Below are 22833 nucleotides of genomic sequence, written 5' to 3' on the forward strand. Positions count from 1 at the left end.
AGCAGGGGAGTTCTCAAATCCACAGGGCAGGGATGTGTGGGGTCCAGCCCCATGGCTGCCCTGGCTCCCTCATCCCTATTTTAATCTTCCTAGTAAACAGCTCCAGCTGTGAGCTGTTTCTGGCATTACTTTATCATTGCTGACAGTGCTCCCCCATCGGTCCCAGCTTTGCTCCGGTCACCACCGGGGTGGTTCCGTACCTCTTGCAGACCTTGTTGGGCAGCCCGTGGCTGTCGGCGGGGTAAAAGCCCTCACGGCAGGCGGGGACGCAGCGCCAGTGGGGTGCAGGGCCCTCGGGGGTGCAGGGGGTGCAGTCCTCCTCTCCCGGCCCTGTGGGGACAGGGAAGAGGGCAAAATGGCATGTGAGTGATTTTGGAGACAGTCCAAGTGTGGCCACAGCCCCACATAAGACAGGGGGCACCAGTTTGGCTCTGCCTTGCTCATGAACAAGGTGATTGTTGTGTCACCAGCGTCCAGCATGTCTGCTTGGCTCCCACCCCAAAAAGCTCAGCTTCCATCTCAAAAACACCAGTTCCCACCCCAAAACCTCTCAGCTAGGACTCAGTGTCTGTCCCTTTGCAGAACCAAGAGTCGACCACCAGGGCTCAGTGGGGAAAAGCACATCAAAATCCCCTCAGGCCCATGAGCCACCACTCCCAAGCATGCACTAGTTTGGGCTTCCCACCCTGCATAGAGTAGAAAAGGAGATGCTAAACTGGGCTGTGGAGGAGCTGGAGAAGGGAAGGGCTCGGAACAGGAGCTGGAAAAGCAGAGGACCCCACTCTGACGCCAGCACATTGTGGCTGGACAGCAAACTCCAGTGATGGAGGTGTTATCATTAGAGGCCTTCCACGCACCAGACTTGAGAAATGGTTATGCAGCAAAAGGAGGCGAGAAAGGGCTGGAAAAATAATTGTGGTGGAGTACATTTACACTGACTGGAATAAGAATTAGAAGGGAAGTAATTTTCTTATGGGATTAAGAGCCTGTTCCCTTCCACGCTTGCCAACAAGATCAATAAATATTTTGGATTTAGTCTAAGGAAATTGCCCATGTATGATAGAAGAGGTTCACGCCACTGAACATGAATTGTCTAGAGATCATATTATCATCAGATCTATGATGATTTCGAGGGCAGGCGCAAACATTAACAATGGAAAATAATTGGACTTGCAAGAGGCAAGAAAGGCAGGATTTAAAGGGAACGGGAGAGGCTTTGGGCAGCTGGGGGAAGGCAGCAGCGGCCAGCCCGGCACCGAGGGGCAGTCAGGATAACACGCCTCAGCTGCCTGACATTTTTATCCGCTGCAAACCCATCTTCCATCACTCCAAGAGGGTTTTATGGCCTCCCCCACAACCTTATTAAACTAAAGCACCTGGCTTCAGGGAGACCGGGAAATAAAAAACGGCTCCAATAAAAATGTAAAAACTCCCTAAAAACCTTTCCACACATACAATGTGGGATGTGCTGGAGAGTTGGGATTGCTTCCCCTCCGGCACGCTCTGCCTTGGCTCAGGGTGGATGTGGTGGGTATTTGCTCCTGATGCATGAGGGATTTGGGGTTTTGCATGGGGATGCTGTGGGGTGAAGGATTTACCTGTGCTGGCGGGGCAGGTCTCGCAGCGCCGGGGCTCCCGGCTGAGGTACATGGCAGGCTGGCACTCGGGCACACAGCTCTCTCCTGCCAGGCTGTTAGGGAAGCAGAGAGGATGTTTGCCCCCAAAGCTATGGGCTCTGGGGACTCAGCCCATCCCCAGCTCCACACCCCCCCGTGTCCTACGACAGCCTCAGCCTGCAGCGTGTCAGAAAGCCAGCCAGTGCTTCAGGAGAAATTAAAGTCCTGCCTGGACCAAAGGGACGGCTGCAGGTTCCTTAATTAATTATCCGTGAGGAAATAAAATTATTTTTTTCCCATGGGCAGCCAGCCAGGCTCTCCCAAAGACCTTTTGCACGATTAAGGCTCTCTGGAATCAAAGGAAATTGGTTCAGTGCCGTGGCTGGGCCGGTGCTGCTTCACCACGGCAGGGATGATTTGAAGTCCTGGCTTAAAAGGATATTGGACAATAAAAAACAAGCGCCGTGCAGATTATGTCTGACAAGTGCCTCCACTTGTGCTTTTCCGAGGGAGTAGATAATCTTTTGGCAGTGGGAATTTCTTTGTCTGAGCGAGCCCCACTGCTACACCGTGGCTCTGACTCACAGTGCCCGAACACTGCAAAGTGCTATGGGATCATATTCCCATGAGCAACTGCGGATGGAAAACAGCTCCTCCCTAGGGGAGCTCTTTGTCCCACAGGTGCTGTGGGGCCAGCAGCAAGGGCACCCAGTGTTCCTCAAAGGGCCAGGGCTGCCCTGCTTGCACCACCATTGCTGGAAAACCACCATCCTTTACTATCCCCACTCAGCAGGTATATTGGATAAAATTTTCAGTGTGGATAAATCTGAGAGAAGGGTTTCTGGGCTTGCAGGGATCATTCCCAGCCTGCCTGGCACAGCTCAGCCTGGGACCAACCCTACACAGCACTTACCCACCACCCTGGCAAGAGCTGCAGAAAAGGAAATTAAATTTAAATAATAGTTTTCGGCTAAGAAAGGGACACTAATCACCACCTAGTACCATGGAAGCAGGATCTTGGTTCTTTAACTATCTCACTCTCTAATTTGCCATCGGAAATCCCAAATTTAAACCAATGCTGCAGGTATAAACTCGTCCCGTGCTGGTGTTTTACCTGAATCCCTCTTTGCATGCAGTACATTTGTCTGCTTCGCCAACACATTTTTTACAGCTTTGATGACATTTCAGACAACGTTTCTGACCTTTCAAAAAACAAAGCAAGGCAGGGAGAATGAAATGCGGACAGTGATTTGCAAGCAGCAGTCAGAGCTGTAAAACCCCACTGCACCCCAGCGCCAGCTCCCCAGGGAGCAGAGGCACATCCACCCCAATGGATCCCTGCTATTGCAGGTGACCTTATCTGTCACTGCTTGCTAAGAAGAAATATGCTTTGCAAGCAACTAGGATCATTAATTACAGTCTTGTAATTAAGAGCTGAGTTGAGCACCTCTGCTTTGCACCACCCTCCGAACACCCAGAGGTTTTGCCTCCTCCCTTCACTGTGTGCAAAGTGTGTCAAGGGGGAAACTCAAAGCCAATACTCAAAAATCAAGGCGTGTTCCTCCACCCATAGCGCTTAAAATAGAAGCAACCCCTGCACATCCTCATGCTACAACTTGCAAGTGATAAAACGTCCTTACGTTCCTCGGCGTAGAAGCCGGTGGGACACAGCACCACGCAGGTATTCATCTCCTGGTGGTGGTAGAGGTTCCTCTTGCAGGCCGTGCACTGGGTCGGTCCCCTCCCGAGGCAGCGCTCGCAGCCCTTGTAGCACCGGCGGCACCTCCGGGCACCTTTGTCCCCAAAAAACCCCGCGGGGCAGGAGCTCACACACATCCTGGGGGAGGAACAGAGAGCACCCGGGCGTTGGTGCCACCTCCTGCCTCAGGCGCCTGCTGCCGTCCCCTCACCCACAGCATTTGGGGTGTCCCCCAGCCTTGGAGGAAATTTGGGCTCATTTATTTTTGTTCTTAAGATTTAGGGTGCCTTGAAAGTCATGGGTCTGTAATACAGACTCAGGGACTTCTCTTGTCCCAGCTACAAGTAAACTTTCCCTGTGCCAACCCAAGAGACTGAGGAGCAGAAACCCCAATTCCAGAAGTGATTTGTCACCTTAGCTAGCTGTCCCTTGGGCGTGGCTGGCCCCAGCTGGTGATCCCAGTGCTTCTTCCCCAGCACGATTACATGGCCAAAGTCCTTCAGGGCTCTAGAACTTTGTGTCCCCCACCCCATTGTACCCTAATCCAAGGCAGGGATCCCCACACCTCCTCCTCCATCCATTTTGTCTCTCGTATCTTTCTCTCTGCAAACATTTATCACCCACACTGAGGTACAAGACCTGGCAAAAGGTGCTGCTGCTGCCCAGGGACCCCACAGGGACACCCCACCACCTCACCTGCCAGTTTTCATGCTGCCCAGGCTGTAGTGGATGCAGTTCAAGCACTGGTCGGCGTTGGGACCATCACAGCCCTGGTCGCCGCACTCGGGGTGGCACGGACCTGGGTGGGGAAAGACTGGTTCAGTGGGGGGAGAAGCTGAGAATCCCCCAGACCCCACTGCCAGGATGCCCTGAGCACACCCTCCCTGAACTGACAGATGCTGGGAAAGGGCTGGAGACTCTTCACCTGTCTTATCCTATACATATTATATTATAGATTTTATCCTATCTATCCTATGGAGCTGCAGGGCTCTGGGTGCTCATCTCTCCTGCAGATCATCCTTCCAAAAATGTATCCCACCCACCCACCCTCTGCCTGAACACTGGTGCAGAAGCAGCTTTGAAAGAGTGACCTGCTCCTCAGGGACCAACAGGGACACCCACCCCTGCCCAAGGCAGAGGAGGGAAGGTGGGCAGAGCTTTTTTTACCCCTCAGACAGCTGCACCAGCAATTTGTGGTGGGAGTGCTGGGATGGGGCATTTTTCTACCTTCTAATTTCACCATCCTGCTGGCCACAGGCACTGCTCCTCCCAGCCTGCCTCAGCCCCAGGCAGGATCAGACCTTGTGGCTCCCCCAGTTCATCAGAGTTTGCATTTTCCCAGGCACTTTGGTGAGGATGTGGCAGCTCAAGCTGACACTTACCTGCATACTCCTCCTCCTCCTCTGCCACCTCCACCTGGCTCTGCAGGAAGGCGGCTCTTGATGGCTCCATCTCCGATGTTGGCACTTCCAACGACCTCCCACGGGACTGGGGCCCACCCAGTGCAGTGTAGGGATGCTCAGCTGTCCCATAGAAGATGAGGCTCCACTCCTTCAGCTTCCCTGTGGGGCAGGCACAATGTCACCCATCCTGTTCCCTGTCTCACTCCGCCCTGCGGGACCCAGTTTTCAGGGAAGCAGGAGGAGCATGGACTGGACCATCAGGGCATCACCACTGGCACAGCAATGCAGAAGAGCAAACAGTGAACACCCAGAAATGCTGAGAAGCCCCTGAGCTCCCAGCCCACACAGAAGCAGCTGTTTAAGGCACTTACAAGGGATTTTTAATTCTATAAATCATCTGACGAACCTCAGCAACACCATAGACTTCGTGTCCAACACTGGAGAGAGCCAGTAACTTTAAAAGCTACACAATAGAGGATTATTTCTGTCTGACAAAAGCCGCCTGGCACACACTGGATTATTTCTTGCTGCTGCAGTTCCAGCCATCCCTTTGCCCTATTGGGCACCCCTCAAGACACTGTGGGAGCCACCAGACTGTGGCGCACCTGGTAGGACCCCCCCCGAGGCCTTACACCCACACCAAGACCCCCTACGATCCACATGGCTTTGGGGAGGGAGCCCAAAAATGCTGCTGCTTCTTTCCAAGGCTGTTTTTCTTTTGATTCTCCATCAATGTGAGTCACTTCATGCCCGTGGCGTGCTCAGCTTTAACTCCTAATCCCTGCGTTTCCAGGAAGGGCTTAAAATTTACAATACCCAAATCCCTTGGCTCTCCCCAAAGGATGAGAGGACCCACCTGCTGCACTGAGCAGCGCCAGCATGGAGTCTGCAAGGCAGCTCCACCAGGGAAGTGCCTTCACTGAAAGAATTAAATTTGCTTTAAACCTAAAATATCCCATGTGAAGAAAGCCCAGGCTGCATGGGGCTCACATGGGGATGCAGCAGTGCCAGCAACAGGACACCTATATTATTTAATTGGTATTAGATTAACCAATTTAGTGGTATTAAATTAACATTTAATACCAGTTTCTGCTACGAGCTGGGAGCATCTTCCCTCTTTTTCCTCCCACTTTACCCTCTCTGCTTCAAACCCGGTGCAGACCCTTTGAGGGGGTGCCTAAACGCTCTCGTTTTCATTTCATTTTGCCAAGACAGGTAAAGCTGAGCCCTGATGCCCTTGAGGGGCTCAGAAACACCCACCATGAACTGTAAATACTGGGGAAAAATCAGCTCCGTGGGCGCTTTGCTGCTGCTCTCTGAGTTCAAAAGATTTCGGGTGAAGGCAGCAAACAGAAACACTTTGTGCTCAATGAACGAACCCCCACGTGCACCTCCCGCCAGAAGATCGTGTGGGAGAAATTTTTTAATATGCTCCTGGCTTCCTATCAATGATTGTGTGGATTTAAAACCCCCACAACACACGCCAGCCCCAGGCAGGATTCCTCATGCCCCGCTGCCACCAGCCAGCAAGGCAGCTGCCCCTTCCTGGTGGGGCCAGATCCTGCCAGCACAGCTCCTTTGCTGGGAGCAGGCAGCCAAGCCAGGGAGAGGGGGACACAGGGACATGCAGGGGCCAGGCTGAGCCCAGCCACCCTCTGCCAGCACAGTGGCAGCCCGGGGAGGATGTCCGTCTGTCTGCAGCCCGAGGGACATCGTCCCCTTGCGCCGTTGCACAACCAGCCCACGCGCCAGATGTCCCAGCAGCGAAGCAAAACAAACAAACAACAATTACAGCTCTTGGGTTTCCTTGTTTTGGCTCATTACGGTTTAATTTTGGAAACCTGGCTCTCGGGTGCAGCGAGTTTTGCTGCTGCTGGGAGAAAATCCACTCCCACTTCAGCCAGACTGGCAGCCTCCTGTGTTCAGGGCTGATGTTTTATTCCCGCTTTTGAGAAATTTGGGCAATATCGTTTTGCTGGAGACCATAAAAACTCACAGCAAAATATACAGCCAAGTGAAATAGCCTGCAATGAGCTTTGGGAGCGAGAGGAACTGGTGGGCTCCAGGGGGTCCTCACCTTGCACGGCGGGGTTGCGCACTTGGGATGGCGTGTCGTGGATCTCCAGGGTCCACTCCCCCGCCGCCCGCTCCCCCCAGCAGTGGACGGTCATGAACTCCCAGCCCTTGAACCCCTCGTTGGAGTGGTCGAACACCCTGCAATGGTAATGCCACGCACCAAGAAATGTGACTTCGGATGTCGGATTTTATCGGAAAAGGTAGATAGGTGATTAGGGATTAAGGTTAGGATTAACGATTCCTTGCACGCACCCACCCTTGCATGGAGCCCTTCTGCAGCAGAGACCTGGGCATGCCCCCACCTTCCCAAAAAACCCTGAGGAAACTCGCAGCAACCCCCCAGAGGACACATTCTGGCTCCGGCCGCTCTTACCTCCTGGCGAGGAGCTGCGACCTGGTTCCTGCTGGAGACACGAGGCTGATCTGGAGGTCTCCCCGGCGCGGGTGGGAGATGCTGAGCCTCACCACGACGTGCTCCAGGTACAGCACGTGCTGGTCACGGTGCTCAGCGCAGCCGCTGCTCAGGGTGCTGGCGCGCAGCACGTGGTCAGCTCGGATGTACCTGCCAGGGTCGGGCAGAGAGTCATGATAGGGACAGTTCCCAGCAGTATGGACACCCAATTATACTTGAACCCAGTCTCCTACTGCTATCACAGCAAAAATTATCTCCTCCTCCATTGCGATTCCCAGTGTCCTAGCATGGGAATTTGCTGAGTTGCCGCATGGTAACGAGATGGATTTGAAATGCTCCAAACTGCAGCCTTATGGGCTGCAAGGGCACTGCTTTATTATAATTAGCAGTGCAGTGCTCCTCTTTGGGCTGTAATTAGTGTCTGTATCAGATAAATAGCTTCATGAACACACTTGGCTCCACATTCATTCCTGTTTTGCATATGCAAGTCTTCCAGAGACTTTTCTGATTAACAACTCTCTCACTCTACAGCCAGGCAGTGGTAAATCAGGAGGGTCCATTTGGTCAGATCCGTGATCCCACCCTTTAACCTAGCAGGGACTGACCTACCAAGGATGAGATGCGAACCTAAGCTGGTTTGAATCCGAAGCTGAATTCAAAGATCCCAGACAATGGAAATTCGGAAACCTTTGCAACAAAGCACCAGTTTTTGGTCCCTTCAATTGAAAATGTTTGATGGGAGAGAGCAGAGAGACCAAGACATCACTGCTCATGTAGGACCCAGCAGGAAAGTTGGGTTTGGTCTCTCACTGTCAGCCCTCAAAAATTGCCTGCTGATCATCCATCTTGGAAGTGAAAGTGGATGGTGTGGATCACTCTGACCATAAAATCCATAAACATCATCTTGTCTGCCCATGGACTTGTCCCAGCCACCCTGACTCCTAATTTCCCTTTCCAAATGTTGAGACAGGAGCTGAGCCTCTGCATAGCAAGAGCCAGCTCCACCAATGCTCCTTCCAAGCATCTGCATGCCCTGGGAGAGCACCCCACCCCACCCAACCCCACAACACTCACTTGGGCACCCTGTCCAGGCTTCCCACGCAGACGTGCTGGGGAGGAACCATCTTCCACTTCTTGGCTTCCACCACAATAGCGTCAGCATCCACCAGCCCAAAGCCATATAGATGGCTAACTGGAAAGAGAGAAGACTCAGAAACCCACTGCCTTCCAAGCAGGGCTCAGGAGCTCCTCCTCAGTGCTTGGTGGAGCATCCCCCAACCATCAAGGAAGGCACAGAGTTGACTCCATTGCTTCAACACACGGAGCTCATCACCCTGTTCAAGTTACACCCCAAATCCACATGGCACCATGGAAAACCCATTGCTGGGAGCAGCCCATGGAAAGGAACAGGAAACACTCCAGCTCAGGAAAGCCTCCACCAAACAAGGCTTCCAAACCTCCACCAAGCAAGAGTTCCAAGCATCTCACCCCATGAATTACTGCCCTCTCCTCCCTCCCCTCAACAGCCTGATGGTGGGAGCCCCCAGGGAAGCCGACAGTGGCCACACACGGTGAATCCTCCCCATAAACAAAGCTCTGGAGACCTTTATTTTCCCTTCATTGTCTGTTTCCTCCGTGCCACCCCCACCTCCTCTCACCTTTGTGCCCCGCGCCGTTGGTTTTCCAGTCGGGCGCTCGCAGGTGCCCCGGCCGTGAGGTTTTGACCAGCAGGTGCTGGACGTCCCTCCAGGTTAGCAGGGGGCTGCAACAACACAGGGCTCATGGGATGGCTCTGCTGCTCCCAGTCTTCCCAGCAGCAGCAGGGACACCCACTGGGTTAAAAAAACCTCAAAAAAATTTCTTGCTCTTTTTTTTTGAGCGGGAAAGAGTTGATGATTTAAATGCTGACACCCTGCCCGGAGGTTGGCCATTGCTTGGGGTGCCCCAGCAGAGGTCAATGCCCCAGGGAGAGATGCCAAATGTCCACAGGCATTGCAGGATTTACTGCTGGATAAGGCAATTTAGGTCTCATGCTCTGAGGTAGAAATGAAGCAAATCAGGAGTGTTTTCCCCATTTTCATGCAGGAGATCAGGAATGAAGCACATCCTGAGGCAGGGTACTGGGCTCAGCGGCTCATTGATACATGATGCTGAGCAAACCTTCCCTTTATAGCAATAACAGCAAAAATTGTTGGAAAAATCCCTGGGTTGCTCATTTAATGGAAAAATGAAATGCAAATTGTTTCCACTCCCCCAGACTGGGTTTGCGTGAGGTTTGTGCGTCCAGAGTGCAGGACACCAAGTGCTCTGTGCTTCCCGAGACCCCAGCCCAGGGATATTGCTGAAGAATTTTCCATGCTTTTCTTACAGTCAGTTCTTCAGCATCTCGAGCTGGGATTTATATTGCTCTCGAGCAGCATTTAAGGAAACAAATTCAATTTATTCTCTCTTGTCATAATGGAGTGCCTGAGCACCAAGCTCTCGTACTTAATGTTGCATTTTATGCCTCAGCTAAACAATTCAAAAATTACATCTAAAGCTTTTAATATACTTGTAATGAAAACGGCATCTCCGGAAATATGTTCACCCGACTTGGGTGTTGGGATTAAACCGGAGGAGGAGGACTGGAACCACAATCACCGTCCCTGGATGAGAGTGCAGTGCTGCCCTGAGGCTTATTCCCAGCCTTAATTTTATTTCCACTCCATAAAAATAATAATAAGCTCATGAGAAGATGCTCCATGAAGCAACACAGGGATGCCCCGGGGCTGTTCCTGGGCTGGGGGACCACGACAGAACCAGGATGGGACCGGGATGAGAACGGGATGGGGACAAGAGGAAAAGAACAGCTTGTTTGAACCAGGGAGTGTGTCGCTTGTTGGTCAAGCTGTGTGAGTTTTTGACATTATGCAAAAGTAGTCATTTACCCCCAGAAATGCAACACTTGCTGAAAACCATCACTTCTACGGACATTTCCCATTTTCTGTGATGTTTTCCGATATTTTTTTCTACAGGAAGGATTTATAAAACTCCTGTTGGAGCCTGCTGTCAGCAGTTTCAATGCACCAGCTGAAAAGCCTGACTTATCTCACCAACCCCAAATGTTCAACAGATGAAGAATTAGATCAATAAAACACCGGCGGGAAGATGCAAAAGAACAACGCTCTATCAAACCTCGCCAAAAAGGAGCCATTTAGAACAACTTTGTCCCATTTTGAATCACTTCAAAGATAAAAAAAAAAAAAAACCCACTTTGTTTTTTCCTGGGTTTGCTCACCAGGTACTGAACATGGAAACATTTTTCCTGGTGAGGTAACACTTACTTTGCCTCCAAAGCCAAGGCGATGATTCCCGCGACCATGGGGGCGGACACGGAGGTGCCGGTGTGGCCGTCGGTGCAGCGGTGCCGGAGATCCGTGGTGACCTGTGGGGAGAGAAGCTGCAGCTCCCAAGGTGCTCCCAGCATGGGCACTACCCCATCCAGCACCCCAGGTTTGCTCGGGATGCTGCCAGAGCGGAGCTGATCCTCGTGGTACCCAACCCTTGCCGTGGCTCACGTGCCATCACGGTGCCCAGAGCCCCAAAAACGGTCTGCAGGTACATTTGGTGCATGAGGAAACAACCCTTCTTACATTTCACTTTTCTAAAGGGGCAGAAACTATTTGAAAAGGGAAAAAGCCATCAATTTTATTGTGGTTCAGCTGGAGGAAAAGGCAGATGGAGTGATGTGAGCAGGGCAGAGCTGCTGGGGCTATGCATATATGGGTGCACACTGAGCTGTGCCATGTTAAATGCTTTTCTTAAAACCTCCAGCTCCAGGTTTTGGGCAAGAATTTCCATTTGCATAGGGATAAAAAAAGCCATTTCCAGCTTTTTTGTTCCAGGACAGAGCACAGTGTTTGGGTACCAAAAGCTTGGAGAGAGGAAGTGGGCCAAGAAATGCTCCATTGGTTACATTTTTAACAGGTTCCTGAGTTTTGGGTTAATCTGGTGATTCCACCCCAAGGTGCCCCTGAAATCTGCTCTTTTTTCCCACCAACGCTCCAGTAGTACTGGACTGTGCTGGCTCCAGCCATGCAAATGCTGAGTGGTATGAAAATGCCATTTGGATTTTGTTTTCTGGCTGGAAATTTGTCATTTCGGTGCCAAAACCCCCATTCCTGAATGCAAAAATTAATCAACCTGTTAAAAAACCAAACAGTTTTTTTCAAAAAACTCATTTGGGTGGAAAACTCCCTTCCCAGCTCGGATGAGGTGCCATGACAGTGGGTGATGCTTTACTGCCCAAGGTTCAGATGATGCACAAGGATGTCAGTAATGAACAGCCTTGGTATGACAAGAACACAGCAGTTCTTGGGATGGGGCAGATATAGCAGGGAGGTAAGAAAGCTGATCTGATCCACACATGCACACACTTTCAGGCAATTCCTGACCTCTAAAGTCTCAGCTGTCCATTTGGAGCTGTCACATCCCTGCCAAATGCCTCCATCCTCCCTCTTTTTTCTCTCTCAGGCTAAAAATCCTCAAAATTAACTTTTTTTTTTTTCAAACAGGGGACAGTGAGCAAGCGCCTTTGGGGAACAGCTTAATATTTACATGGGTATTTTTGCAAACCTCCAGCCCTTTCACCCATTTACCAGGGAAAACACCGCATCCCTGAGCATTTCATGACCAGAGCAAAACCCACTGCAGAGCTAAGGGCAAAGCCTGGCTCTTACAACTGGGCCATCACCCACAGCCCAGCCACGCCGAAAACACCCAGGGGGTGCTGCCCCACTCGATGCTGGGGTAAAACTCACTATTTTCCGCTCGTAAAAAGCCCCGCTGCTGTAGGTGGTGGCGAGGGTGGAGGCACACTCCTCCAGGTACCAGGGCTTGTAGCCATTCTCGGTGGTGCTGCTGATGGAGATGGTGTAGATGCTGTTGGTGTAGCCGTCACAGGAGCAGTAATCGCCCTCTCTGCCGCCGTTCCCCGACGCCCAGACGAAAATGGACCCCAGTCCCCTGCGACCCTGTGGGCAGAGAGAGGATGGAGGGTTAGAAGAGGTGTTTGTCAAGGATGAGAGGCCATCTTGGCACAGGGAGGAAGGGATAAGTCTGATTTTTTGATCTGGATATAGGGTATGATGAGGGTGGAAGGACGGGTCCCATCCTGCCCAGCACTCAGCCCCCTGGGTCAGTCCCATACACACTCCCCTCAGCTGAGCCAGCCCCAGTTTACAGGCAGCAATTCCCCATGAGGATGGGAGAGCCTCCAGCAATGGGATTTTGATATTTTCCACAGGCTTTCCAGAGGAAAAACATCTTGGGTACTCAGAGTCCCTGGACCAGCCAGTAACACCTGGTTCTATGAGGAACTGGCAGGAAACCCCTCAAACCCCATGTCTCCCAAGCCCACAAAGCACCTCACCAACCACCCAAACCATGAGAAACCTTTCCCCAGCTTATTCTTTAGATTCCTTCTGTTTGTTTTTTAATTTTTAAATCCCCATCACTTGGCAGGAACATCTGATGGAGCCATCCCCACTGGGCACAGCTGTGGGAGCCCAGTGGGAACTGGGGAGGCGGGAAGGCTGCACCAGCCACCCAGACCTCCCTGGAGCCAGGGAAAATCCCAGCTGGCAGTGGCAGCCCTGGTGCCAACCAGGGGCCCCTAATGAAGCTGATGTCACTGGGGCGAGCCCTGTTCTCCATCCAATCCACTACCGGGACGCCCAGGAATAACCCAGCCCTGCAGGGGTTTGGAAGCAAGGTGCCGACATCCCAAAAAAGGAGGATTTTTGGTGATCCAAGGGGGTTAGGGGCAGGAAATGAAGCGGCTGGTTCTCTTCCGTGCCCTGTAAGGCAGAGTTCTCCGGGGAGGATGGCGCTCTGCCGGGTTGGCAGGCGATGGAAGAACACGGCGGAGCAGCCCCATCCTCCCCGCGGCTACTCCTGCCACTGAGAGGTTTCGGCGCTCGTCTGGGCAGATCTGGTGTTTGCCTCTCTCCCACTGCTCTGCGACAGCTTCCTCCACAAGAAAATAATAAAAATAATAATAATAAAGCAGCTTTGCTCTGGAGGAATTCACTGGGATTTATTGTGGGTTTTAAGCGCCAGGGGGAGCGGGATGTTTATTACCTGTCTCGCCCCCCTCCTGGAGCAGAGGCTTTCTGAGCTGACCCTGCCTCTGGATACACAGGCTAAGTCAGGCTTTTCCCTTACTTTATGAAAGTTTTCATTATCTGGGCTGCCTCCCAGCCAAACTGGGTGGGTATTTCCCCAGCAAAGATTAATAGAGCTGTCTGGAGCTCTGCAAGAAAAAGTGCAAATGCCAAGGGAATTATTGCCCTGCTCCACGTCACTGAGAGCTCGACCCAGCTTGCCAGCCCACCAAGCCTGCTGCTGGCATCTCCCACCCTGCTTTCCAGGGTTTCCTGGATCTCCAAGGAGACAGCATCCCAGCCCACACGCTCAGCACAGTGACCGTCCAGCTCACCCATACCAAAATTCACGCACCCCAAGGACGAGTCCCACTGCATGCAACCCAAGCTTCCCAAACCCCTAATCAGAGAAATAAAACCAGGCACTGATTGCTGAAGCATGTGCAGATGTAGCAATGATTTCAACTGGGATCAAAAGACAGGGAGCCCAGACCTCCCTTGCATACCACATCCAGAGTGTTGCCCCCATGGGAGCCTAGAAGGCTCCTCAGACCTGATCCAAACCCACATCCCCACGAGGCCCAGGCAGGGCTGCACTGGAGGAAACTGGGTTTGGAGCCAGCACAGTCACATGAAGGACATGAACAGGCACATGAATGACACTACAATACACATCTAACACCTGACAGCATTCCAAGAGCTCACTGCATATTGCAGCTCCCTCAGATGGGAAAAAATCCACTTTTTCCCTTTGCTCTCAAACAAGGAACTACCAAGATTCCTACAAGCACACCCCAAACACCCAACTTCTTCATTTGCCATCCTCTTAAGCCAACACCATGCTAGAGAGGGGGCTCCTTGCAGCTATAAAATGTGGATCTGAACATCATTTGAGCCAGGGAATCCCTCCCTGGCCAAGGTGGGGATGATCCAGCTCACCCCAGCTGCTCATGGTTGGCTGTGGGATGCACAGCATCTCCTGCTTCTGCAGCACTGCGGGGCCTGGGTGTTTGCCCAACGGCACTCCATGAGCCACCAGGATAAATCTCCCCTCGTTAGCTCGGGAACTAATAAAGTGTGGCTGGAGGAACAAGAAACAAGATGGTAAATTACTCCAGCGCAGTCCTATCACTAATAGATAAAGGTTATTTTAATGTTTCCATTAAAAACTCAATTTTAAGGATTTATAACTCAGTTACAGCTGTTTGCTCGGGCTAAAGGTGGTGGTTAACTATCTCCTTGCAGCTTTCCTTGTTATTTAAGGAGAAGAAGTTGGCAATTAAGAGCTGTGCACATGGGATAGTGGGTGCTACAAACACCAGTGGGAGCTGGGGGACAGGGCTGTCCCCTGGGAGACAAAAACAAGCATCCCAAAACAGTGGGGCTGTGCTGGGCAAGGACCCTGCTGCCACCCATTTGCTCCTGCGTGGAAAAATAAGGCCTAAAAAGCAGCTTGTTCCCCCCATATTTACATGGCGTGAACTCCCCGGCACTTCAATGGATTCCTCGGCAGGCTCACCGCCCCAGCAGGAAATCAAGTAAACAGTGGGAAAAACACTCCACCCTATTTTTAGATAAGAGACAGGCTGCTCACCCCAGCCTGTGGCCGCCCAAAATCCCAGCACGGTGTGAGAAGAGGCAGCAGAGGAAGGATTGGAGGCAGGGGTCAAAATGGGGGGGTTCCCAGCCCAGCCTGGGGCTGCTGGTGGCAAAACTCCGACCCCAGGTTCTCTGAAGCACCCAGGGAACACCCAATGTGGAGCCCTGGGCTGCCGTGACACTCATCCACAGCACCCACCAAGCTGCCAAGAAAGGTCTTTTTCCTGATGCTTTTAGCCAATATTGGGCATTTTTAAAAAGCTTCCAGAAAGAGAAGGGCCACGGGGCATCCCCAGCAGGGATTGATTGACAGCTGTCAATCACATGTGATGCTGGCTGAACTTTCTTGCTGGAGGATTTCAAGGATAATAATCCACTGTTGGACCCTGTGGTGGCACCCGTGTCCCTGCCCAGCTGTGACAGCTGCTTGCTCCAGGTGGAAAACCAGGGAAATGCTTAACGTGGCAGGGACCTCTGGGAGAGGATACCAGGGGCCTAGGGAGGGTGGAGGAAGGGGTTGGAGATACTTGGGGGTGTCCCCTTCTGCCCATGCCAGGATCCAGGGAGGACATTTTAAGGTGCAAAGTCACCCCCCCCCGGAACTACTCTGGGTTTCTCATCCCGGCAGAGCTTCGCAACACAACCTGGGGCCTCCCTGCTCTGGCAGGGCTCTGCTTGGTCGCCGGTGCTGCCAGGTGGTCCCACCGGGGCCGGCCATGCCAAGGGGTCCCACCGGGGCCGGGCCATCGCCAGGCACCTCCCGCCGTCACCACCCTCGGCCACAAAATCCACCGGAGCTCTTAGGGACGCCGGGGAAAACTAGGAAAAATTAGAGATGATTGGCTTTCCCCCCCGCCCCAGCCCTAGTGCTGGCATCACCTCAGGGGGCCGAGCTGCCCATCCCCACGCCGGACCCCGGGCCGGCCGCGGCCCTGGCACGCGTTCCCACGGGACAGGAGGAGGAGGGCGAGCGCATCTGGGCGCTGTGGGATCCACACCTTTTTAATGCCTTGCTCAAAAGCCTGTTTGGCCAATAGACCAGGTCCATCAACTGTCTTCCCATCATCATCTGGCCCCCAGCTCGCGCTGTAAATGTCAATGTAATCGGGTCTGATGCCAAGCGACTTCGCTTCAACAACATCTGTTACATCTCCATCTAACATACGAATGCCTAAAAGCACAAAAACATCAGACATTAGGGCTTCATGGCGTGGATGAGGATTGCAATCAAAGGGCTTTGTTAGCGGCGGCGGAAACCGCACGGCTCAGGCGCGCCTGGAATAGCTTCAACCCGCGGCCCTGCATGCCAACGAGCCTGGCAGCGGGATGCTGGGGAGCTGCTTGGGAAGTTTTCTGTGTTGCTGGCTTCATGGCTAGGGATGGAGAGGGGGAGGCTAAAATTCATTTCCCCTCCATTAGTGGGGAATGGGTGGTGGGAGTGGTGGGAGTGGAACTGCACTCCCCAGTGGCAAAATCCGCCCACTAAAAACCTTTTTTCCCTCCCTTTTAATTCATTAGCTAACACGTCTCTCCCCTTGGAAGATATTGGAGTTTCCTGATCACTCATGCCTGCCCAGCCTCAGGCACATTGGCGGGGTGAAGCCTCTCCCCTTGAGTGGGGATGAGCGTGACAGTCCCCAAATCCCATTACTGCCCAACTGATGCCAGCAGTTCTCCGGAGTGGGAGAAGCCCCAGGCTGTGCTTTGCACAGCCAAAATCGGAGCCAGGACCCCAACTCATGGCTGAACAGTGCCATCTGGGATAACCCTCACTTCCAGTTGGGAATGCCAGCAGACACCAGCCAGGGTACTCACAGGCAGAGCCCCTCAGCCATGGTGGGATGGGCTGGGGGATTGCTGCACACCCCTAGCCTCCAACTGCTGAATTATGAGAGTACAGCCCGCTCTGCTCTCCATCACCCTTCCCCTGCAGGATTTCCACTCTGCACAGTGGGTGGAGGGTGCCAGGCACCCCAATGGGCTGCCCAGAAACAGCCCTTGCAGGAAAAGACATGCTGGAAATTTCAGCATTGTATTTTATCAGCCAGGGATAGCCTGGTTTATAAAAATGCATTTCCACTTCCACATGTATTTTGTCTGAAAGCAAACAAATGCAGGCAGATGTCATTCCAGCTGCAGCTGCACTCTGGACACCAGTCAACTCAAATATCTCTTTCTGATGCTGCCCCCGATCAGCCAAAACCAAGCTTAGAAATGTAAAACCAGGGAGCTGAGCAGTTCCCAAAAACTTCCTCTTTGTCAACAAGAAAACACGAGGAGAAGGGGCTAAAAGCCGAGCCTGGTGTCTGAGCTGCACTCGGCTGCGGCACATCAAGGAAAACCAGCAGAGGGAAGGGGCTTGTGCTGGTTAAATGTGGGCATGTTCACCAGCAAGCCCAAAATCAGCCCAAAGCCAACCCAAAGCCAGCCCAGAGACAACGCAGAGACAACCACCCGCAATGCCAGGCTCCCTGGTCAAATAATGGGGAGCAGGAGGGAGCAGAGATGGATGCTGCAAAATAAATGAGCTTTGTGCCACACAGGGAGCAATACCAACCTCCAAAGTGAGCGCTCGAGGAGAGGGAAAAGGAGGACGAATGGCAGGAGCCCTTTGCTTGAGCAGTGATGTGTTTTGCCCAGAGCAAATGAAAAGCAACGCAAGGGCGCTGAAGAGCAGCCAGTAAAATTAGATGGGAGCTCTCCAAGTGTGACAAATAGGCTTCCCCAACAAGTTGTGCTCATTAATCGCTGCTTTATTTGTGTAATCCATCTAGAATCACTCTTGGTGCAGCTATAGTGTGTTTTCCTCCATGATCCCAAACTTCATTTGGCTCAGACTGTATTTTTCCCCTTTGCCTGTTGATGTTGTGGGAAGCCCCCAGCCCTCTGCCAGGTGCCTTGTCTCACTCAACACCTCCCCAGCACACCCCTGGGGCAAGGCACTCGTTAAAGGGAGCAAATTAAAATGAGACCCATAGGTCGTCATAAAGTCAACAACTAAAGCTCGTCTCCACCAGCAGCTGCAGAGAAATGGGCTTGAAAAGGAGCAGGAAGGGAATGGCCTGATCCTGCAGGATCCAGAACTGCACTAAACCCCACCAGGAGCTTTGCCTTGCTCAGCTGCTGCTTAGTCTGCACTTGGAGGTGGGTTTTTAGGGGCAAGAAACTTCTAAGAAGCAAGAAGCCATCACATGTGCAGGAGGCAGAAAGATGGGATGGGCTGATGTGCCCCTGCCAGTCCCCCCATTCACCCTCTGTGGGGTTATTTCTTCCTTGTGGGGACTTTCCCCACACAGGCAATCACTGGAGGTGGTTGGCCAGGAGCAGGATCCCTGTAGGCACTGGTCCCATGCAGACACAACCCTAACAAAAGCTGTTTCTTACACAGCCAGGATGAAAAAGACAAGAGAAGTAATTAAGTCCCAAATCCACCCCATGGTGCTTGGGTCCACGCTCCCAACAGTCAATTCTCCCAGTGCTGGGCTGGTAGGAGGGGCTGCAGTAAAAACCCCTCTCCTGTTACAGCCATGCCAGGGATGGGGCTGAAACCCCCAGGGCGAGGACCCAGCTCCAGGTATTTGTCCCCTGCATGGTCCCACCAGCCATGTAGATGGGACACTGCACTCCCACCCCCACTAAGACCCTCATCTCCCCAGGGGTGTTATACTCATTGGGTTGGCCAGGACTGCCCCAGGTCAAACCAGCTCAGCTAATGCAAATGAACTCTGAGATGCTAATTACCACCAGGATCCAATCTGGTGATAAAGATTCATTTGCTTCCCACACATTCTGTTATTTGTAGGACTGTGCAAAAGTGCCTGCCCTACACACAGCTCCAGCCCCACACCTCCCTGGTGTTTTGCCCATGAGAGTATTTTGGGGGTCTCCCCAGAAACTCCCACTCCAAGCAGCTCATCTGCAGATATTGACCCCACAAATGAGTGACTTCAGCTCTGAAGCTCAACCAGCACCACGGAGCACAGCAAACACAGCCACTCCAAGGACAGACCCCCCGAGAGCAGTTATGGACTTCTGGGGGTGAAGCCACCACATCCTCAATCCACGTGCACCCTCACAGCAAGGATGCAGCCCAAGCAGAAAGTTTCCACCCCAAAATACGCAGAGCCAGGGTCCCTTGCATGCCATATCACCCATCCTCCCCCAACACCCCTGGAGTTCCCTGCAGCTGAGGCATCAAGGAGGAGACTCTCCTGGCAGTATTTGGGGGAACAGCCTCCCACCACCCACCCCGGGAGCCCATCAGTATGGCTAGGGTGGCCACAGTGTCCCGGGGGGACAGTGAAGGGCAGGGGAGTGCAGAGGTGCAGCCTCACCTCCGATGCGGGCGTTGTAGGCGATGCCCACGATGCAGTACGAGTTGTTTGCCGCTGCCGCCACCTCCCCCGCGCAGCGAGTGCCGTGTCTGCAAAGAGAAATCCCCCATCAGCTGATGTCCATGGCAAAGGGTCCCTCCAGCCAACCCCCAAACAGCACCCCAAAACCAGCCCTGAGGCCAAAGCGGCAGAAGAAAGGGCCCCAGGAGATGAAGAGTCCTTACCCAAAGCCCACGGCAAGTGTTGGAGGGTGCAAGAAACTAATGCCAAAAGCAATTTGCTGTTTGCGTTTTGCACCTAAATCCAATCTGTTGTTTGCATTTTACACCTCAATGCAACTTGCTTCTTTGCATTTTGCACCTAAATGCAATTTCCTCTTTGCATCTTGCACCTTGATAAAATCTTCTCTTTAGACTCCTGTTTCCTTTCCACATGTACCCATCCCACTTTTATTTTTTATTTATTTAAAGCCCAAAATGTGTATCCAAGGCTTGCCATCTCAGCCATCCATCCTGACTTCATGTGGTTTAATCCCCAGCCAGGGCAAGGAACCCCCAACAGTGCTGTAGTTTGATGGCCCAAGGGTCCACTAGCAATTGGCTGGACTTGCATTAAACACAATGACTGTGCAAAGCCCATAATGCTTTGCAGCACTGGGGATGGGGAAAGGCCACAGACCTGGAAGACATCCCAGTGGGGCACCCAGCCTCCCAGGACCCCACAGACCCCAGCCCCATGGCAATTAGCATCACGTACTTATTCTCATTGCTGGCATCGTAGCGCGGAGTCGGGTCGTGGTCGTTCCCGTTGACGTCGTAGCTCGCAAGAGGATCCTGAAAATATGTTGCCACCATTAGATTCAACTTACCAGGTGGTTGTGGTGGCCAGCAGTTGGAGTGGTGGCCAACGGAGCCAAGCAGGGCAGGAAACAACATTTTCCCCTTAGTTTCTGACTGTTTCCTCAGGATAAATAGTTTTAGGCTGCAGTACTGCATGTTTCCCAGGGGGAACATCCTGTTACCTCAGGAACTGCTCCTCTGAACCCCAAATCTTGCTGGGTCCAGCACCCCCCTTCTCTCCACTGTGGCCATTTGGTTTTTGAGCTGGGGCTGAGCGCGTTCATGCAGGTTTTTGGCTCTGCCCTGGTGAGCAGAGGGAGGCGGCTGCTTCCCAGGCAGCTGCAAAGGGAGTTTCCCCCAAACCTTCTTATCTAAAAACCTCATTTCCTTCTTAAAAACATCTCAAGCTTTCTCAAAAAAAAACCCAAAAAAAACCCCAAAAAACTTTTCCTCTAAATATGCCAACGCACAGACTTCAGCTGTGTTTATACATTGAAATTCTCCATAAATCAACTTGTGGCGAGGATCAGCCGCAGCCCGTTCACCCCAGCCCGTCCATCCCCCAGCTCACGTAGTTCTGCAGGAGGTCGGGGTGGTTCCTCTCTATGCCGTCATCCAGGATGGTGACCACCACGTTCTTGCCCGTGTAGCCCCTCTGCCAGGCTGACAAGATGTTCATCTCTGACCTGCACCGACTGTTTTTATCGCCGCAGTGCTACAGAGACAAACACAGCTGCAAAATGCTGCAACCCCATTCCAGCCCATCTAAGCAAAGAGCCAGGCTGGGAGCCCATTTAATCAACCAGAAAATATATTTACAACCCACCCCCTGCCATATAACTCGTAGATTTGTTATAACTTTACTCCACAGATCAAACCCATCCAGCAGCAGTTAATCCAGGCAATGCTATCTCCCTATTATTCTTTTCCTCTTCCATTTCAAATACTGTGGGCTCTTGGGTTTTGAAGAGCTCGTTTCCTTTCCGCCCTTAATTTTCAATGAATTTCCCTGTCAAATACAGATCGATGACGCAGGCAGGAGAAAAATGATATTACAAATAGATGGCTGCAGCTCTGGGATGGGTAAAATGCAGTGGTGCTGCTCCCAAGCCTTTGCTGCACAGCCCATGATGAGGGGCTGCTAACGAGGGTGCAACACTTCAAACTGGACTCTCACGTGCATTAGTCCACAATTTTAAAATCCTCCTGCCAAGCACATTTGCTGATATCAAGGTATGTCATGACTGGCTGGGCTGAACAAAGATTGATGATGCATTTGCTTAAAAATACAGGAGCCCCCCATAAGGCAGAGGGGTCCTTGCGGGGAAATACCCACCAGGTACCACATGTTGGGCCACACCGGGTCGTTGAAGGGCAGAGAGTGTGGCTCCCCTCGGACCTGCCTCTTCACCCTCCGCTTCACCTCCTGCTGCTGCAGCCAGTCCACCTGCAAGCAGAGACATGGGTCAGCATCAGCCTTGGGCACAGAGCCCGGAATTGCCCATTGAAACGGGATACGGGATGCAGAAGTGACGCCAGCCGCAGCCTGGACCCGTCCCAGCATCACTCTATGCTCTGGCAAACCCTCATCTCCTTGGCCAGAGCTGCTGTGGAGATAGCAGGTCCATTTGGAAGGAAAAGAATGGATGGACAGACAGACAGAGTGAGCTCAGCTCTTTGTGGTCTCTGAGCCAGGGACCAGATTCCTCTCCCAGTGCAGCAAAACCCTCGAGCATAAATAACGTCGCCTCTGAGTGCAGCCTAAACCCCCTGGCTTAACAAAGCACAGAAGCACATGCTGGAGTCCTGCTGGAGACAGACAACATATTTCAGTGTTTAGTCAAAGTTTTGGAGAAGGCTCGGGTGCTTGGCTTAGTCTTTGGGCTGATCCTTCCGGCTGGGAGGCAGCAGCTCAGCCTTGAGACTTTGCCACCTGGCTCCAGGGCTGCTCATCCTTCGAGCTCGTTCCTCCTGACAAAATAATAAAATTGGGGGATTAACCCAAGGACAACACGCGTTTCCCAAAAATGTGTGATGGCCATACACAGCCACGGCAGATCTGGGGGGCACGGCCAGCTCCAGAGAAGTGTTTTTGGCACTGGCTAAGGGCGAGGTGGCCTTGGAGCCGATCACTCTGACATTTGTTTGCTTTTCAGCAGGGCATGACATGCAAAGAGATCAAACAAGAAATGATCCGGAGAAGGCCAGGATTGGGAAATGCTGGTGTTTGCTGCAGTGCTGATCTGGGAGCAGTCACATCCCATCCCTGGCATGCATTAACCCCCCCAAACCTTTTATTCCCCACAAAATAGGGCTTTCCTGCCTTCAGCATGAAGGTAAAGCCCAAGTTTAGTGAAAAGAGATTATCAAAATAATTTATAGACCAAATCTTTAGAGGTGTCCACGTTGGGGAGAGAACAGAGGCACCAGCTGATGAGCTGGGAGGGCTCTGTGGCACATCCCTCCTCGCTGGGCACTTTCTTCCTGACGGCTCTGGGTCTTCTGGGAGCTGCTCATGGGGATGTCTCTATTGTTGTGACTAAGGGTTGGTAACAAAAAGAATCAAAATCCAAAACACAACTTTTGTTGGGCTCATTTATGTATAACTGTCAGCTGAACAGAGTTCTTGCACAGTTTATAGCTTTGTACCTAGGATGGAGGTGGACTGGGAGCTCTGCGTGTCAGAAACCCGACAGCTTCCAGCCTACAGCT

General features: G+C 52.3%; 1 protein-coding gene across 6 annotated transcripts in view; it reads right to left on the reverse strand.

The window, feature by feature from the left end:
- Window positions 1-22833, reverse strand: part of PCSK6 (proprotein convertase subtilisin/kexin type 6) — a 56985-nt gene that overhangs the window by 3011 nt on the left and 31141 nt on the right. For 5 of the 6 annotated variants that reach the window (XM_064669194.1, XM_064669196.1, XM_064669195.1 and 2 more), the window contains 17 exons: window positions 21458-21568; window positions 20693-20836; window positions 20039-20115; window positions 19283-19371; window positions 15947-16119; window positions 12006-12218; window positions 10530-10630; window positions 8865-8968; window positions 8281-8398; window positions 7168-7356; window positions 6796-6932; window positions 4698-4877; window positions 4012-4114; window positions 3257-3453; window positions 2731-2818; window positions 1599-1690; window positions 201-330 (listed from right to left, as the gene is read on the reverse strand). In XM_064669194.1, the coding sequence (XP_064525264.1) occupies window positions 201-330; window positions 1599-1690; window positions 2731-2818; window positions 3257-3453; window positions 4012-4114; window positions 4698-4877; window positions 6796-6932; window positions 7168-7356; window positions 8281-8398; window positions 8865-8968; window positions 10530-10630; window positions 12006-12218; window positions 15947-16119; window positions 19283-19371; window positions 20039-20115; window positions 20693-20836; window positions 21458-21568 (2246 nt within the window). Of the gene's footprint in view, window positions 1-200; window positions 331-1598; window positions 1691-2730; window positions 2819-3256; window positions 3454-4011; window positions 4115-4697; window positions 4878-6795; window positions 6933-7167; window positions 7357-8280; window positions 8399-8864; window positions 8969-10529; window positions 10631-12005; window positions 12219-15946; window positions 16120-19282; window positions 19372-20038; window positions 20116-20692; window positions 20837-21457; window positions 21569-22833 lie in introns of those variants that run through there. The other variant, XM_064669197.1, reaches the window with a different exon arrangement.

Source organism: Pseudopipra pipra, chromosome 12 (assembly GCF_036250125.1).
Source record: "Pseudopipra pipra isolate bDixPip1 chromosome 12, bDixPip1.hap1, whole genome shotgun sequence".
In the NCBI taxonomy this organism is placed as follows: domain Eukaryota; kingdom Metazoa; phylum Chordata; class Aves; order Passeriformes; family Pipridae; genus Pseudopipra; species Pseudopipra pipra.